At 46.5% G+C, this 16,721-nt stretch overlaps 1 protein-coding gene across 1 annotated transcript in view; it reads left to right on the top strand.

The window, feature by feature from the left end:
* The first annotated feature begins 1,124 nt into the window (after positions 1-1,124).
* The window catches only part of LOC118938212 (phospholipid phosphatase-related protein type 5-like), a 51,447-nt gene continuing 35,850 nt past the window's right edge, over positions 1,125-16,721 (top strand). Inside the window, exons 1-2 of the mRNA XM_036940293.1 lie at positions 1,125-1,782; positions 5,174-5,290. Of these exons, the coding sequence (XP_036796188.1) occupies positions 5,219-5,290 (72 nt within the window). The 5' untranslated portion in view covers positions 1,125-1,782; positions 5,174-5,218. The remainder of the gene's footprint in view (positions 1,783-5,173; positions 5,291-16,721) is intronic.

The following is a 16,721-nucleotide window of genomic DNA, read 5'->3' as shown; positions in this document are numbered from 1 at the left end:
AATCCTATTCACAATAACCTATGTTCTCACCGTAACCTTAACAAAAAAAACTTAACCCTAAACCTAACCCTAGCTCCTAACCCTAACCTAGTTCTAACCCTAACACTAATTCTAACCTTAACCCTAAACCACCTAGAAACAGCATTTGACCTCGTGGGGACCAACAAAATATCCCCAGTTGGGGATATTTTTGTTAGTTTACTATTCTTGTGGGGAAACACACACACACACACACACACACACACACACACACACACACACACACACACACACACACACACACAAACAAACACAAACAAACACACACACACATACACCGCCTGAGGCTGCTGGTGCCTGGCACTTGAAGGCCCATGACCCATATAGGGCCTGGTGCACAGGTGTGTGTGTGTGTGTGCGTGTGTGCGCGCGCGTGTGTGTGTGTGTCTGAAATGCCCCACTTTTCCACTTGGTGACGCATCATTAATCCCGTCATTCTGAGGCACTCACCTGAGCCCACGCGTTTATACACACACACACACACACACACACACACACACACACACACACACACACACACACACACACACACACACACACACACAAACACACACTCGCAGCCATGGGCTTAGCTTTCCAAAGGTATGCTGCCTGCCCCTACAATCATAGAAAACAACTACAAACCATCTACAACCTTAAAGGGTTCTTCGGCTGTCCTCATTGGTGAACCCTTTGTAAAACCCCTTTTGGTTCCTGGTAAAAACACTTTTGGTTCCAAGAAGAACCCCTTTGGGTTCTATGTAGAACCCTTTCCACGTTGGGCTCTACATGGAACCCAAAAGGGTTGTACCTAGAACCAAAAAGGGTTCTCCTATGTGGACAGCTGAATAACCCTTTTCTCTAAGAGTGTAGACTAGCCTATCATTCAGCTGTTATTCCTATACCGCTGACACACATACACACACTATCTCTCTCTCTCTCTCTCTCTCTCTCTCTCTCTCTCTCTCACACTCATTCTCTCCCTCTCCCTCTCCCTCTCTCTCTCTCACACTCATTCTCTCCCTCTCCCCCTCTCTCTCTCTCTCTCTCACTCATTCTCTCACACTCATTCTCTCCCTCTCCCTCTCCCTCTCTCTCTCTCTCACTCATTCTCTCCCTCTCCCTCTCTACTCCGCTGCCTGCGTTCTCTCTTCTCCCGCGGTCTCATGCTCTCATTCCTTCGTCTTCCGACTCTTTCACTCTCACTCTCCCTCACTCTCTCTCATCTCCTCTCTCTTCTCCACTCTCTTGCCTTCGCTCACTCTAATTGTCTCTCTCACTCCTCGCATCCTCCACTCTCTCTCTCTCCCAGCCTCTCTAGTTCTTTCTCTCTCTATTGAACCCCTCAAGCCGTACGGATTCATTAATTCGCTTTGTCCGTCCATGGAAGATTAGCAAAGTAGCGTAGCGACTGCATGTTGCCCAGTGCATATAGATAGACTGTGTTGCTTGTGCTTTACTGTGAATCTATACACACACACACATTAACACACACTCTAGCAGACAAACACACTATCTCTCTCTCTCTCTCTCTTTCATTCTGTCTCTGTAGCGTTGGCTTACTAGAGAAAGCAGCAGTGAAAGTGCAGGCGGTCTACTTTGACTGAAGACTCGGAGCAGATAAAACAAACACAGACAGAAGACAGCAGGATGGGAGCCTTCAGCGAGTTGTAAAATACTCCACTTCTTCTCTGTCAAAGGCAGAGGCTGTGGCTACTGTCTAGCAACACTTCATCACCACTACTTCTCTGCACAGAATCTGTGGTAAGACCAGATTTTATTCATGGCATTATTTTTCTTTGATAAAAGACAGTATTATTAGAAGTGTGTTTTTGCCACACACATTATACTGTAGACGCTGTTATAGTGTGTGTGTGTGTGTGTGTGTGTGTGTGTGTGTGTGTGTCTGTGTGTGTGTGTGTGTGTGTGTGTGTGTGTGTGTGTGTGTGTGAGAGAGAGAGAGAAAGCCATAGATAGGATGATGAGTGCAGTAGCAGCGATATCTCAGTCTCCGTCTTTCCTGACCCACATTGATGAACCTGTAGTGCTACATGCAGAGCTGTATTAATGTCTTACTCCCCTTGCGCCACACACACACACACACACACACACACACACACATCTGCTGGATTGTCAGGGAGAAAGAGTAGCGTATCAGTCGTGTGTGTGGGTGAGTGTGTGTAAGTGTGTGGGACTGTGTGTCGCTGTATGTGGGATTGTGTGTAGCTGTTGGTAGGTAGTGAGAGAGGAGGTGTGTGGTAGTGTGTGAGGCAGGGTTTTGGGGTGTCATGACAATACTGCAGTGGTATGAGATGGAACACAGATGATGACAGAGACACAGAGAGATTATGTATTGAGAGAGAGAGCGAGACAGAGAGAGATGAAGAGAAAAAACGAGGGATGACTGAGCTGGGTGAAGAGAGAGAAAGAGAGATGGACGGAGTGGGGTGAAGAGAGCGAAGGAGAGATGGACTGAGTGGGGTGAAGAGAGAGAAGGAGAGGTGGACTGAGTGGGGTGAAGAGAGAGAAGGAGAGGTGGACCGAGTCGGGCGAAGAGAGAGAACGAGAGATGGACTGAGTGGGGTGAAGAGAGTGAAGGAGAGATGGACTGAGTGGGGTGAAGAGAGAGAAGGAGAGATGGACTGAGTGGGGTGAAGAGAGAGAGAGAGATGGACTGAGTGGGGTGAAGAGAGAGAAGGAGAGATGGACGGAGTGGGGTGAAGAGAGAGAAGGAGAGAAGGACTGAGTGGGGTGAAGAGAGAGAAGGAGAGATGGGCTGAGTGGGGTGAGGAGAGAGAAGGAGAGATGGGCTGAGTGGGGTGAGGAGAGAGAAGGAGAGTATCTGGAGCATCCACATTTGTGGGTTCGATTACAGGCTCAAAATGGCCAGAAACAAAGAACTTTCTTCTTCTCTTCTTGTTCTGAGAAATGAAGGCTATTCAATGCGAGAAATTGCCAAGAAACTGAAGATCTCGTACAACGCTGTATACTACTCCCTTCACAGAACAGCGCAAACTGGCCCTAACCAGACTAGAAAGAGGAGTGTGAGGCCCCGGTGCACAACTGAGCAAGAGGACAAGTACATTAGAGTGTCTAGTATGAGAAATCGATGCCTCACAAGTCCTCAACTGGCATCTTCATTAAATAGTACCCGCAAAACACCAGTCTCAACGTCAACAGTGAAGAGGCGACTCCGGGATGCTGTCCTAGGCAGAGTTGCAAAGAAAAAGCCATATCTCAGATTGGCCAATAAAAATAAAATATTAAGATGGGCAAAAGGACACAGAGACTGGACAGAGGAACTCTGCCTAGAAGGCCAGCATCCCGGAGTCGCCTCTTCACTGACATTGAGACTGGTGTTTTGTGGGTACTATTTAATGAAGCTGACAGTTGAGGACTTGTGAGGCGTCTGTTTCTCAAACTAGACACTCTAATGTACTTGTCCTCTTGCTCAGCTGTGCACCGGGGCCTCCCACTCCTCTTTCTATTCTGGTTAGCGGTAGTGCGCTGTTCTGTGAAGGGAGTAGTACACAGCGTTGTACGAGATCTTCAGTATCTTGGCAATTTCTTGCATGGAATAGCCTTAATTTCTCAGAATAAGAATAGACTGACGAGTTTCAGAAGAACGTTCATTGTTTCTTGCCATTTTGAGCCTGTAATCGAACCCACAAATGCTGATGCTCCAGATACTCATCTAGTCTAAAGAAGGCCAGTTTTATTGCTTCTTTAATGAGAACAATAGTTTTCAGCTGTGCTAACATAATTGCAAAAGGGTTTTCTAATGATCAATTAGCTTTTTAAAATGATCAACTTGGATTAGCTAACACAACGTGCCATTGGAACACAAGTGTGATAGTTGCTGATAATGGGCCTCTGTACGCCTATGTAGATATTCCATTAAAATCTGTTGTTTCCAGCTACAGTAGTCATTTACAACATTAACAATGTCTACACTGTATTTCAGATCAATTTGATGTTATTTTAATTTCTAAGTGACCCCACATTTTTTGAACGGTAGTGTATGTCAATTCAGGATTCTGTTCAGAAAGGCATGAGATCAGGGCCGCGTCCCCAATGGCACCCCGTTCCCTAAGTAGTGCACTATGTAGGGAATAGGGTGCCATTTGGGACATAGGCGAGGAAAGGGTGACCCGAAGGAGGCTTTCTAAGAAGAGTATACAGAAGGGACTAAGGGCTGTCAATCAAACCTTGGGACTGCTTTTCAAGTAAAGAAATGCATTATTCTTGCTCTGTATCGGAATTCATATTTGGGGTTTATGCACTACCCAGAATAATATTGACTGTGTGAATCAAACACTTCAACTGCAAATCAACTCAGACAGGCTTTTTTTGCTGCTACGTGGTGAGAAATGTACTGTTGACTTTGATGGAACAGTATCCATAGTCCTTGGAGCCTACAGTTCTTTCCCCATGCGGGTATCTGCTTGTGGGTAGGTGGAAGGAAGCCTTCTTATCTTATGCCACTTTCTTTGCCAAATGCCTTTCTTTAATATATGTTCTCTTATCTTTTGCTGTCCTGTGGGGGGAATCCCTGAGTTGACTTCAATTTGGGATTGTTGTTGTTCAATGTTTTCTCTTCCCTCTTTCAATCATCTTTTTTTAACCTTCTCTCCCTGTCGCTCTTATGTATATCCTATTTCCATGCTGTGTTTGACTGACTGTGTCTGAAAACTGTATCTGACTGACTGTGTCTGACTGACTGTGTCTGACTGACTGTATCTGACTGACTGTGTCTGACTGACTGTATCTGACTGACTGTGTCTGACTGACTGTGTCTGAAAACTGTATCTGACTGACTGTGTCTGACTGACTGTGTCTGACTGACCGTATCTGACTGGCTGTGTCTGACTGACTGTATCTGACTGACTGTGTCTGACTGACTGTGTCTGACTGACCGTGTCTGACCAGCTGTGTCTGACTGACTGTGTCTGACTGACCGTGTCTGACTAGCTGTGTCTGGACTGGACAAATGGAACCATATTTCGTGTGTGTGTGTGTGTGTGTGTCCGTGTGCTTGTGTGTGATATATATATATTTTTTAATAACTCAAAACGGTTCCGTAATGGACTGAACTGGAGCAATTTGGCACAGCAATACTTTTCTGGTGCTGTTGCTAAAGGTTATGATTCTACAGGTGCATCAGTCCAGCTAACAGAAGAGGAACTGGGAAGAAGGAACAATGAGGAATATAGGGGACAGAGACCTACAGAAGACCAGCACCTACATCGTACCCTGCTTCCTGTTAGTGGAGGTGAGTGGGCAGCATAGTGACCAATCATTTGTATGATATGGTGAAAGAAAAAGGATACATTCCAATATTTCAATCACCCTTTCTCTTGTCCCCTTTCAACACACAATAAATCCAATCCTATATATTGGAACATGGCTTCAGTGCAGAGACCTCTTTGTTCATTGCTCTGTCTGTACTTCCTCCTCTCCTCTCCTCTGCTCCTCTCCCTCCTCTCCCTCTGCTCCTCTCATCCCCCCTCTCCACTCCCTTCTTCTCCTCTCCTCCTCTCCCTCCTCTCCTCTCCTCCGCTCCTCTCCTCTCCTCTCCTCTCCTCTCCTCTCCTCTCCTCTCCTCTCCTCTCCTCTCCTCTCCTCTCCTCTCCTCTCCCTCCTCTCCTCTCCTCCTCTCCCTCCTCTCCTCTCCTCCTCTCCTCTCCCTCCTCTCCCTCTGCTCCTCTCATCCCCCCTCTTCTCTCCCTTCTTCTCTTCTCCTTTCCTCTCCTCTCCTCACATCCCCCCTCTTCCTCCTCTCCTCCTCTCCCTCCTTTCCTTTCCTCTCTTCTCATCCCCCCTCTCCATCCTCCGTTCCCCTCCCTCCTCTTATCCCCCCTCTCCTCTCCCTTCTTCTTCTCCTCGCCTCTCCTCCCTCCTCTACCCCCTCTCGTTCTCAGGTCCCTCTGTATTCTATAAACCCTCACATGCATTTCCTAATTAAACGGCCTAATTAACACAAGGAAATGCAATTAGCCCGCTCAGCCGCTAGCACTCTACGCTATTGCTAATACTGTGCCCACTGCCCATAGAGCCTGCAACAAGGGCTAGCGTAGTGGGTTAGCAGAGTTAGCAGTTTTATCATTATCATGAGGTAAGAGGGGGATTTTTGCCATTAGCTTTACAGTATATCTAACACGTTACTGAGACCGTGCACCAGCTGTGCACGCGGAGCCTGTGGGCAGAGCTAGCGTAGCAAGTTTATAGAGTTTTAGCATTATCATAGGGTTCTAAGTTGATTTTAGTCTTAGCTATACAGTGGACAATATATTTCATGGGGTTTTAATATCAGGGCTAACATTAGTAGCTACAGTTTAGGGTAAGAGGTTGTTTTGAGTTTAGTGACAAGACAACTGTATATATCCCGTGGGGTGTTATGACAGTTGGAGTGGACAAATGTGTTTTTGTTCAACTGCAGTGAGAGAAACTGTAGGGCTAACGAGTTAGACAGTAAGCATGGTTAACCTCTTTACAGTGTAGAATTCAGTTTAGGTATCAGATGTAACTAGCCACTGTATATCTCATGTGTAGCACATGGGGATGTGTGAAATGTACTCCGCAACCTAAAATATCCTCACTTGCGGTAACAAATTGTACATTTTCGGTGGCGCTGACTGGTAAGACGCTCCGGGAGTGCCGTCACGTGTGCAAGCAAAGCAGAGGTCCTGGGTTCGAGCCTTGGTGTGAGCCAAATCAGGAGAACACGGTACTCGCTAAGCAAGCTGCGTGATGTCCGTCAAACCTCTGTTATGACAGTTGAATGTGTTTTTGTTCAAATCAGAGACATTGTAGGGCTAGCAGTTAGTCATGGTACCACATAGGGTTAATGGTTGGGATCGATGTAGCTATATCCCAGGGTGTCCGGAGAGTTGGAGAGTGGACTTCATAATGTGTTTTTGTTCAAATCAGAGACATTGTATGTAGGGCTAGCAGTTAGTCATGGTACCACATAGGGTTAATGGTTGGGATCGATGTAGCTATATCCCAGGGTGTCCGGAGAGTTGGAGAGTGGACTTCATAATGTGTTTTTGTACAGACGCAGACTGTCGGAGAAACAGCAGTAAACAAAAATGCAGTTTGCAGCGTATTAGTGGTTGAGTCCGAATTTGAGCTCAGTCACTAGACATGCAGGCTACGTTCCCGAATGGCACCCAATTCCCAATAGGGCCCACAGTGCTCTGGTCAAAAGTAGTGCACTATGTAGGAAATATGGCGGCATTTGGGACGCAGGGCCAGCATACCCCAATGGGGTGTCGTGAGAGCTGGAGTTTAATGTGTGTTTGTACCACTGTAGTCGGAGAAAACAGTAGTACATCTCTGGGGCATTCGCCTCCTACACACATTATACCATTCTCTACCCGACACACTCAGTTTGTGTCCCAAATGGCACCCTATTCCCTTTATAGCGCACTACTTTTGACCTGAGCCTCCTTTAGCCCTCCTTTAGCCCTCCTTTCTTCAACCATACTTCTCCACTCCTACAACCAAGCCTTCCAGCTATTTTTACACTCCTCCAAAACACTCATCCCTCTCTCCAACACTCCTCCAGGGTCCCCTCTCCTCTCTTTCTCCATCCCTCCTCTCCTTCTTCTCTCCTCCTCTCATCCCTCTCTCCAACACTCCTCCAGGGTCCCCTCTCCTCTCTTTCTCCATCCCTCCTCTCCTTCTTCTCTCCTCCTCTCATCCCGCTCTCCAACACTCCTCCAGGGTCCCCTCTCCTCTCTTTCTCCATCCCTCCTCTCCTTCTTCTCTCCTCCTCTCATCCCTCTCTCCAACACTCCTCCAGGGTCCCCTCTCCTCTCTTTCTCCATCCCTCCTCTCCTTCTTCTCTCCTCCTCTCATCCCTCTCTCCAACACTCCTCCAGGGTCCCCTCTCCTCTCTTTCTCCATCCCTCCTCTCCTTCTTCTCTCCTCCTCTCATCCCTCTCTCCAACACTCCTCCAGGGTCCCCTCTCCTCTCTTTCTCCATCCCTCCTCTCCTTCTTCTCTCCTCCTCTCATCCCTCTCTCCAACACTCCTCCAGGGTCCCCTCTCCTCTCTTTCTCCATCCCTCCTCTCCTTCTTCTCTCCTCCTCTCATCCCTCTCTCCAACACTCCTCCAGGGTCCCCTCTCCTCTCTTTCTCCATCCCTCCTCTCCTTCTTCTCTCCTCCTCTCATCCCTCTCTCCAACACTCCTCCAGGGTCCCCTCTCCTCAATCAATCAATCAAATTTATTTTATATAGCCCTTCGTACATCAGCTGATATCTCAAAGTGCTGTACAGAAACCCAGCCTAAAACCCCAAACAGCAAGCAATGCAGGTGAAGAAGCACGGTGGCTAGGAAAAACTCCCTAGAAAGGCCAAAACCTAGGAAGAAACCTAGAGAGGAACCAGGCTATGTGGGGTGGCCAGTCCTCTTCTGGCTGTGCCGGGTGGAGATTATAACAAAACATGGTCAAGATGTTCAAATGTTCATAAATGACCAGCATGGTCGAATAATAATAAGGCAGAATAGTTGAAACTGGAGCAGCAACACAGTCAGGTGGACTGGGGACAGCAAGGAGTCATCATGTCAGGTATTCCTGGGGCATGGTCCTAGGGCTCAGGTCCTCCGAGAGAGAGAAAGAAAGAGAGAATTAGAGAGAGCATATGTGGGATGGCCAGTCCTCTTCTGGCTGTGCCGGGTGGAGATTATAACAGAACATGGCCAAGATGTTCAAATGTTCATAAATGATCAGCATGGTCGAATAATAATAAGGCAGAACAGTTGAAACTGGAGCAGCAGCACAGCCAGGTGGACTGGGGACAGCAAGGAGTCATCATGTCAGGTAGTCCTGGGGCATGGTCCTAGGGCTCAGGTCCTCCGAGAGAGAGAAAGAGAGAAGGAGAGAATTAGAGAACGCACACTTAGATTCACACAGGACACCGAATAGGACAGAAGAAGTACTCCAGATATAACAAACTGACCCTAGCCCCCCGACACATAAACTACTGCAGCATAAATACTGGAGGCTGAGACAGGAGGGGTCAGGAGACACTGTGGCCCACTCCGAGGACACCCCCGGACAGGGCCAAACAGGAAGGATATAACCCCACCCACTTTGCCAAAGCACAGCCCCCACACCACTAGAGGGATATCTTCAACCACCAACATACCATCCTGAGACAAGGCTGAGTATAGCCCACAAAGACCTCCGCCACGGCACAACTTAAGGGGGGGGGGGGGCGCCAACCCAGACAGGATGACCACATCAGTGACTCAACCCACTCAGGTGACGCACCCCCTCCAGGGACGGCATGAGAGAGCCCCAGTAAAGCCAGTGACTCAGCCCCTGTAATAGGGTTAGAAGCAGAGAATCCCAGTGGAAAGAGGGGAACCGGCCAGGCAGAGACAGCAAGGGTGGTTCGTTGCTCCAGAGCCTTTCCGTTCACCCTCCCACTCCTGGGCCAGACTACACTCAATCATATGACCCACTGAAGAGATGAGTCTTCAGTAGAGACTTAAAGGTTGAGACCGAGTTTGCGTCTCTGACATGGGTAGGCAGATCGTTCCATAAAAATGGAGCTCTATAGGAGAAAGCCCTGCCTCCAGCTGTTTGCTTAAAAATTCTAGGGACAATTAGGAGGCCTGCGTCTTGTGACCGTAGCGTACGTGTAGGTATGTACGGCAGGACCAAATCAGAGAGATAGATAGGAGCAAGCCCATGTAATGCTTTGTAGGTTAGCAGTAAAACCTTGAAATCTGCCCTTGCTTTGACAGGAAGCCAGTGTAGAGAGGCTAGCACTGGAGTAATATGATCAAATTTTTTGGTTCTAGTCAGGATTCTAGCAGCCGTATTTAGCACTAACTGAAGTTTATTTAGTGCTTTATCCGGGTAGCCGGAAAGTAGAGCATTGCAGTAGTCTAACCTGGAAGTGACAAAAGCATGGATTAATTTTTCTGCATCATTTTTGGACAGAAAGTTCCTGATTTTTGCAATGTTACGTAGATGGAAAAAAAGCTGTCCTTGAAATGGTCTTGATATGTTCTTCAAAAGAGAGATCAGGGTCCAGAGTAACGCCGAGGTCCTTCACAGTTTTATTTGAGACGACTGTACAACCATTAAGATTAATTGTCAGATTCAACAGAAGATCTCTTTGTTTCTTGGGACCTAGAACAAGCATCTCTGTTTTGTCCGAGTTTAAAAGTAGAAAGTTTGCAGCCATCCACTTCCTTATGTCTGAAACACATTCTTCTAGCAAGGGCAATTTTGGGGCTTCACCATGTTTAATTGAAATGTACAGCTGTGTGTCATCCGCATAGCAGTGAAAGTTAACATTATGTTTTCGAATAACATCCCCAAGAGGTAAAATATATAGTGAAAACAATAGTGGTCCTAAAACGGAACCTTGAGGAACACCGAAATGTACAGTTGATTTGTCAGAGGACAGACCATTCACAGAGACAAACTGATATCTTTCCGACAGATAAGATCTAAACCAGGCCAGAACTTGTCCGTGTAGACCAATTTGGGTTTCCAATCTCTCCAAAAGAATGTGGTGATCGATGGTATCAAAAGCAGCACTAAGGTCTAGGAGCACGAGGACAGATGCAGAGCCTCGGTCCGATGCCATTAAAATGTCATTTACCACCTTCACAAGTGCCGTCTCAGTGCTATGATGGGGTCTAAAACCAGACTGAAGCATTTCGTATACATTGTTTGTCTTCAGGAAGGCAGTGAGTTGTTGCGCAACAGCCTTTTCTAAAATTTTTGAGAGGAATGGAAGATTCGATATAGGCCGATAGTTTTTTTTTTCTCTCCTCTCTTTCTCCATCCCTCCTCTCCTTCTTCTCTCCTCCTCTCGTCCGTCGGTGGAAGGGAGTGAGAGAGTAAACGCCTTGCTACTGTACAGCACCCCAGAGGGCATCCAGTCTTCTGTTGTTACATTAGCATCTCATTACACTCTATTCTCTAAAACAAACGGGCTGACGTTCTCCTTTTTTACGCCTCTCTTCTCTTCATCTCTTATTCTGTCTTTCTCTCTCGCTCTCTCTGGCTTGCTTTCTCTCTCTCTCTCTCTCTCTCTCTCTCTCTCTCTCTCGCTCTCTCTCATTCTCTGTCTCTCTCTTTCTCTGTCTCTCTCTTTCTCTGGGCATTTTTTCGTATTTTCCAAGCATTTCCATCTTTCTCTATCCTAGAACGTGAGAACATATCTTATCAGTCCCGTTAATAAACAAGGGATTACACAGGATCTCCCCCTTCCCATCCTTTTGACTGGGATGAGAACTTCAGAATGGAAAATGGAAGCTAAGCTGCTCCATCTCTATCTCTTCTAACCTCTCCTCCTTCCAGGCAGAATAATCCTGGTGTGAAAAGACACGCACACACACACTCACACACATAGACACACTGAAATGCACATGCACATGCACGGACGCACAGACACACTCTCTCTCGTTCTTTCTCTTCTCTCCTGGTCCAGCAGTGTGTAACATGGTAGACGTGCTGTAGGGGCACAAAGGGGCACAAAGTGTCTGCTCTCAAGGCTAACTGGCTCCTTCACTTCAAAGACTGAAGCGCATAAAGAGTCGTTTTGATGTACTGTAACTGATTTTGCTCCGGGCTTCAGTGGAAGAGGAAGGAAGTGGCAATTGGAAGGTCATACTATATGGAAATACAGGGGCAATCAGCAATTGGTACATCCATTTTTGTTTTCTTTTTCATTCATAATATTCCCATTGATTCTTGAAGAGTCTAACTTTTTAATGAAATACCTCATGAGTTTAGTTCAACTGTCGTACCCGACAACTGTCAAATGATTTGGCATCTTTTCTTGTAAACTACATTCATTAGTTTACTAAATGAATGGCTGATGAGAAAACTGACAAGTGTTTTGTATTCAGATCGCCCCATAGAGAACTCATCTGAGACATTCCCTATGGGCCCTGGTCAAAGGTAGCACACTCTTCTGTATAGGGAATAGGGTGCCATTTGTCCCTCCAACCAGCATTGTCGTATTTATGCTACATAGCTGCTGCATAGAAACACACAAACCACAGTCAACAGAAACGGCAGTAGGATGTTGGTTCTGTATAGATAAGAGGTGGAAACCTGTCCATGTTTCCAGTTTCCAGAATAGGCATTGGTTGCGTAAGGTTGTGTATCAAGTCCGCCTGTATGCACTCACACACACACACACACACAGACACACACACCTCATTCAAATCCATCTCTTTCTGGCTGTCAAGAAAGAGTTAGTAGCCCACTCACACTAGATGGTCTAGAGTCTCTCTCGGAGGAGTATGGGGGAGGAAAAGAGGACTTTAAGACAGTCATGAAGAAAAGGAGGAGTGGTTCTATGAATAGCACCTGCAGTGATGATCTAACGGATGCAGCCCGAAGCACTCGTTAGCTCCCACCTGTTTGTTAATATGAGAGAGATAGGGAGACGGAGAGAGAGCTAGAGGGAAGGGTTTAGGAGATGGGGGAAGAGGGGTGGGGGGTAGTGAGAGAAGGAGCGAGAGAGAGAAGGAGCAAGAGGGAGGGAGAGACAGAGGAGAGGCGCGAGAGAAAGAGAGATAGAGACTTCACAATACCAGAAATACACATACATTATTGCACCCATCTAACAGAAGGTATTGGTTATCACTGGTTACGTGTACTGAGTAAATGCAAGGGACTGTTAGTTGTAGGAACTGACTTGCGTAATATGTGAACACATACGGTATGTTCCTACTAATGTGCTGAGACACATGGACTGTGTGTAATGTCCATATCTTCTTCCCTATGTGATGTTCAATGCAGAGTTGCTCATCTACTGTGCTGCATTGTAAACCATGTTTAACACAATGTTGCTGAGTTTCCCCTAAGAGTAAACTACTGAGGTGATGTCATTATGTAGACCAAGCCTTGTCTCATTCTATCAGGAATAGGGAGAGAGGAGGGGGGGTTAGAGAGAGAGACAGGAGAGAGAGAGAAACAAATGGCAGATGGTTTGTTGAAGAATGCATAAACCTAAGAAAGATATTGAGAAACCTGTCCATCCAAAAAAAACAATGTACTGAGCAAATGTTCAATGGCTTTTTACCAAATTACCATACGACAGACCATGTATACATCTACACACCCCAATCTACTAACAAACAAAACAAAACACAGGCAAAGTCTTCTCATGCTTTGTTGATTTCTATTTGGCATGAGGGCCTGCTATACAAATGGATGGAAAGCGGTGTTGGGGGAAAAACATACAACAATATGAAAGTACACAAACAGGTGTGTGGTTAGAATTGGCAAAAAACACACCCATTTCTTTCCACAGGGCCGTGGGGTAAGACAGTGGTGCAGCTTGAGCCCCAACCTCTTCAACATATACACATGGGGGCGGCAGGTAGCCTAGTGGTTAGAGCATTGGACTAGTAACTGAAAGGTTGCAAGATCAAATCCCTGAGCTGACAAGGTAAAAATCTGTCGCTCTGCCCCTGAACAAGGCAGTTAACCCACTGTTCCTAATTTATTCTTAACTGACTTGCCTAGTTAAATAAAGATTAAGTAAAAAAAATACACTATACTGTATATACAGAAGTATGTAGACACCCCTTCAAATGAGTGGTTTTGGCTATTTCAGCCACACCCGTTTCTGACAAGTGTATAAAATCTATCACACCGACATAGACATGGCATTAGAATGGTCTTACTGGAGAGCTCAGTGACTTTCAACGTGGCACCGTCATAGGATGCCACCTTTCCAACACGTCAGTTCGTCAAATTTCTGCCCTGCCAGAGCTGCCCTAGTCAAGTGCTGTTATTGTAAAGTGGAAACGTCTAGAAGCAACAACGGCTCAGGCGCAAAGTAGTAGGCCACACAAGCTCACAGAACGGGACCACTGAAGCGCGTAGAGCATAAAAATAATCTGTCCTCGGTTGCAACATTCACTACCGAGTTCCAAACTGCCTCTGGAAGTAACATCATTACAATAACTGTTCGTCGGGAGCTTCATGAAATGGGTTTCCATGGTCGAGCAGCCACACACAAGCCTAAGATCACCATGAGCAATGCCAAGCGTCGCTGGAGTGGTGTAAAAGTAGCCTCCATTGGACTCTGGAGTGATGAATAACACGTCAACATCTGGCAGTCCGACAGACGAATCTGGGTTTGACAGATGCCAGGAGAACGCTACCTGCCCCAATGCATAGTGCCAACTGTAAAGTTTGGTGGAGGAGGAATAATGGTCTGGGGCTGTTCGGGCTAGGCCCCTTAGTTCCAGTGAAGGAAAATCTTAATGTTACAGCATACAATTACATTCTAGACGATTCTGTGCTTCCAACTGTGTGGCAACAATTTAGGGAAGCCCCTTTCTTGTTTCAGCATGACAATGCCCCTGTGCACAAAGTGAGGTCCATACAGAAATGGTTTGTTGAGATCGGTGTGGAAGAACTTGACTGGCCTGCACCAGATGCCTGACCTCAACCCCATCAAACACCTTTGGGATGAATTGGAACACCGACTGCGAGTCAGGCCTAATCGCTCAACATCAGTGCCTGACCTCACTAATGCTCTTGTGGCTGAATGGAAGCAAGTCACCACAGCAATGTTCCATCATCTAGTGGATAGCCTTCCCAGAAGAGTGGAGGCTGTTATAGCAGCATAGGGGGGACCAGCTCCATTTTAATGCCCATGATTTTGGAATTAAATGTCATATCCTCAGTGTACAACGTTAAACACCAAATAATGCATGCAGAGTCGAATTAGGCCGATACCAGCTAATGATCAAAATCAAGAAACGAGCTGTTAAATTCTACAACCACCTAAAAGGAAGCGATTCCCAAACCTTCCATAACAAAGCCATCACCTACAGATAGACGAACCTGGAGAAGAGTCCCCTCAGCAAGCTGGTCCTGGTGCTCTGTTTACAAACACAAACAGACCCCACAGAGAGTCAGGACAGCAGCACAATTAGACCCAACCAAATCATGAGAAAACAAAAAGATAATTACTTGACATATTGGAAAGAATGAACAAAAAAGCAAACTAGAATGTTATTTGGCCCTAAACAGAGAGTACACAATGGCAGAATACCACTGTGACTGACCCAAAATGAAGGAAGTCTTTGACTATGTACAGACTCAGTGAGCATAGCCTTGCTATTGAGAGAAGGCGCTGTAGGCAGACCTGGCTCTCAAGAGAAGACAGGCTATGTGCACACTGCCCACAAAATGAGGTAGAAACGGAGATGCACTTCCTGACTTCCTACCAAATGTGTGACCATATTAGAGAGACATATTTCCCTGAGATTACACAGACACCTTCAAGAATTAGAAAATACATCCAATTTTGATAAAGTCCCATATCTATTGGGTGAAATACCACACACAGTGTGCCATCACAGCAGCATTTTGTACTTTAACTATTTGCACATCGTTATACTTTCGCCATAATATGCCATCTGAAATGTCTCTATTCCTTTGGAACTTTTGTGAGTGTAATGTTTACTGTTCATTTTTGATTGTTTATTGCACAGTGTAAACATATGTTTCCCATGCCAATAAAGCCCTTTGAATTGAATTGAGAGAGAGAGAGAAAATATGTAGAAAAGGATTTGACAGATAGGATTCTGAAGAGGACATTCTAATGAATGAAAAACATGGATTAGGAAAGAATGACGGGTGGTGAGGGAAACAAAGGAGAGAACAGAAGGAGGGTGTAGAGGAGTGTGTGGGCGCCAAAAGATGTATGCATGCTAATGCTTTGATCCTTCACAATCGCCATGTTTCTCTCTCTATCTCCTTTCTCTATTTCTTTACCTCCCCCTCCTGCTCCTCACCCTCCCTCTACTCTCTCTGTGTCTGTCGCGCTCTCCCTCTCTCTCCCTCTCTGTCCCTCTCTCTCCCTCTCTCTCTCCCTCTCCCTCCCTCTCTCTCTCCCTCTCTCTCCCTCTCTGTCCCTCTCTGTCCCTCTCTCTCTCCCTCTCCCTCCCTCTCTCTTCCTCTCTGTCCCTCTCTGTCCCTCTCTCTCTCCCTCTCCCTCCCTCTCTCTCTCCCTCTCTCTTCCTCTCTGTCCCTCTCTCTCCCTGTCTCTCCCTGTCTCTCCCTCTCTCTCTCCCTCTCTCTCTCCCCCCCTTTCTCCCTCTCTCTCTCCCTCCCTCTCTCCCTCTCTCTCTCTCTCTCTCTCTCCCCCTCTCTCCCTCTCTCTCTCCCTCTCTCTCTCCCTTTCTCTTCCTCTCTGTCCCTCTCTCTCCCTCTCTCTCTCCCTCTCTCTCCCACTCTGTCCCTCTCTCTCCCTCTCCCTTGCCTCAGCAGCCCTGAAGAATCTAAATACATGTGCCAAAGTGATGTGATTACTGCTGTGTGTTCAGAAAGAAGTGACATCATTTAGATGACTACATCAGGAGTAGGCCTGTCATTTAGCCACAGAGGATCAATAGCACAGCCGCTGGAAGTAGGGGTGCTGAGAGTGCTGCAACACCCCCTGAAAAAGTTGGGAGGAAAAGATCATCACAAAAGTTGTGCACTGGGCATTTACTAGTATTAGTGGACCGAGGTAGACGTCTGTAGGGCGGGCAACATTCTTTGAAGCATCTCTGCTTAGAATTAAGAACAGTATCTTGCAGGATTCAATAGTTGGAATTGTAAGAGATGTTGCCCTGTCCCATGTTGTGAAAGCAATGTTTTCACAAAAGTAAGTGCACTGGGTCTTTACTAGTCCTGTAGTAGCGAACCAACAT

The sequence above is a fragment of the Oncorhynchus mykiss genome, chromosome 13 (assembly GCF_013265735.2).
Source record: "Oncorhynchus mykiss isolate Arlee chromosome 13, USDA_OmykA_1.1, whole genome shotgun sequence".
Classification (NCBI taxonomy): Eukaryota; Metazoa; Chordata; class Actinopteri; order Salmoniformes; family Salmonidae; genus Oncorhynchus; species Oncorhynchus mykiss.
This window is presented reverse-complemented; position numbering and strand designations above follow the sequence as displayed.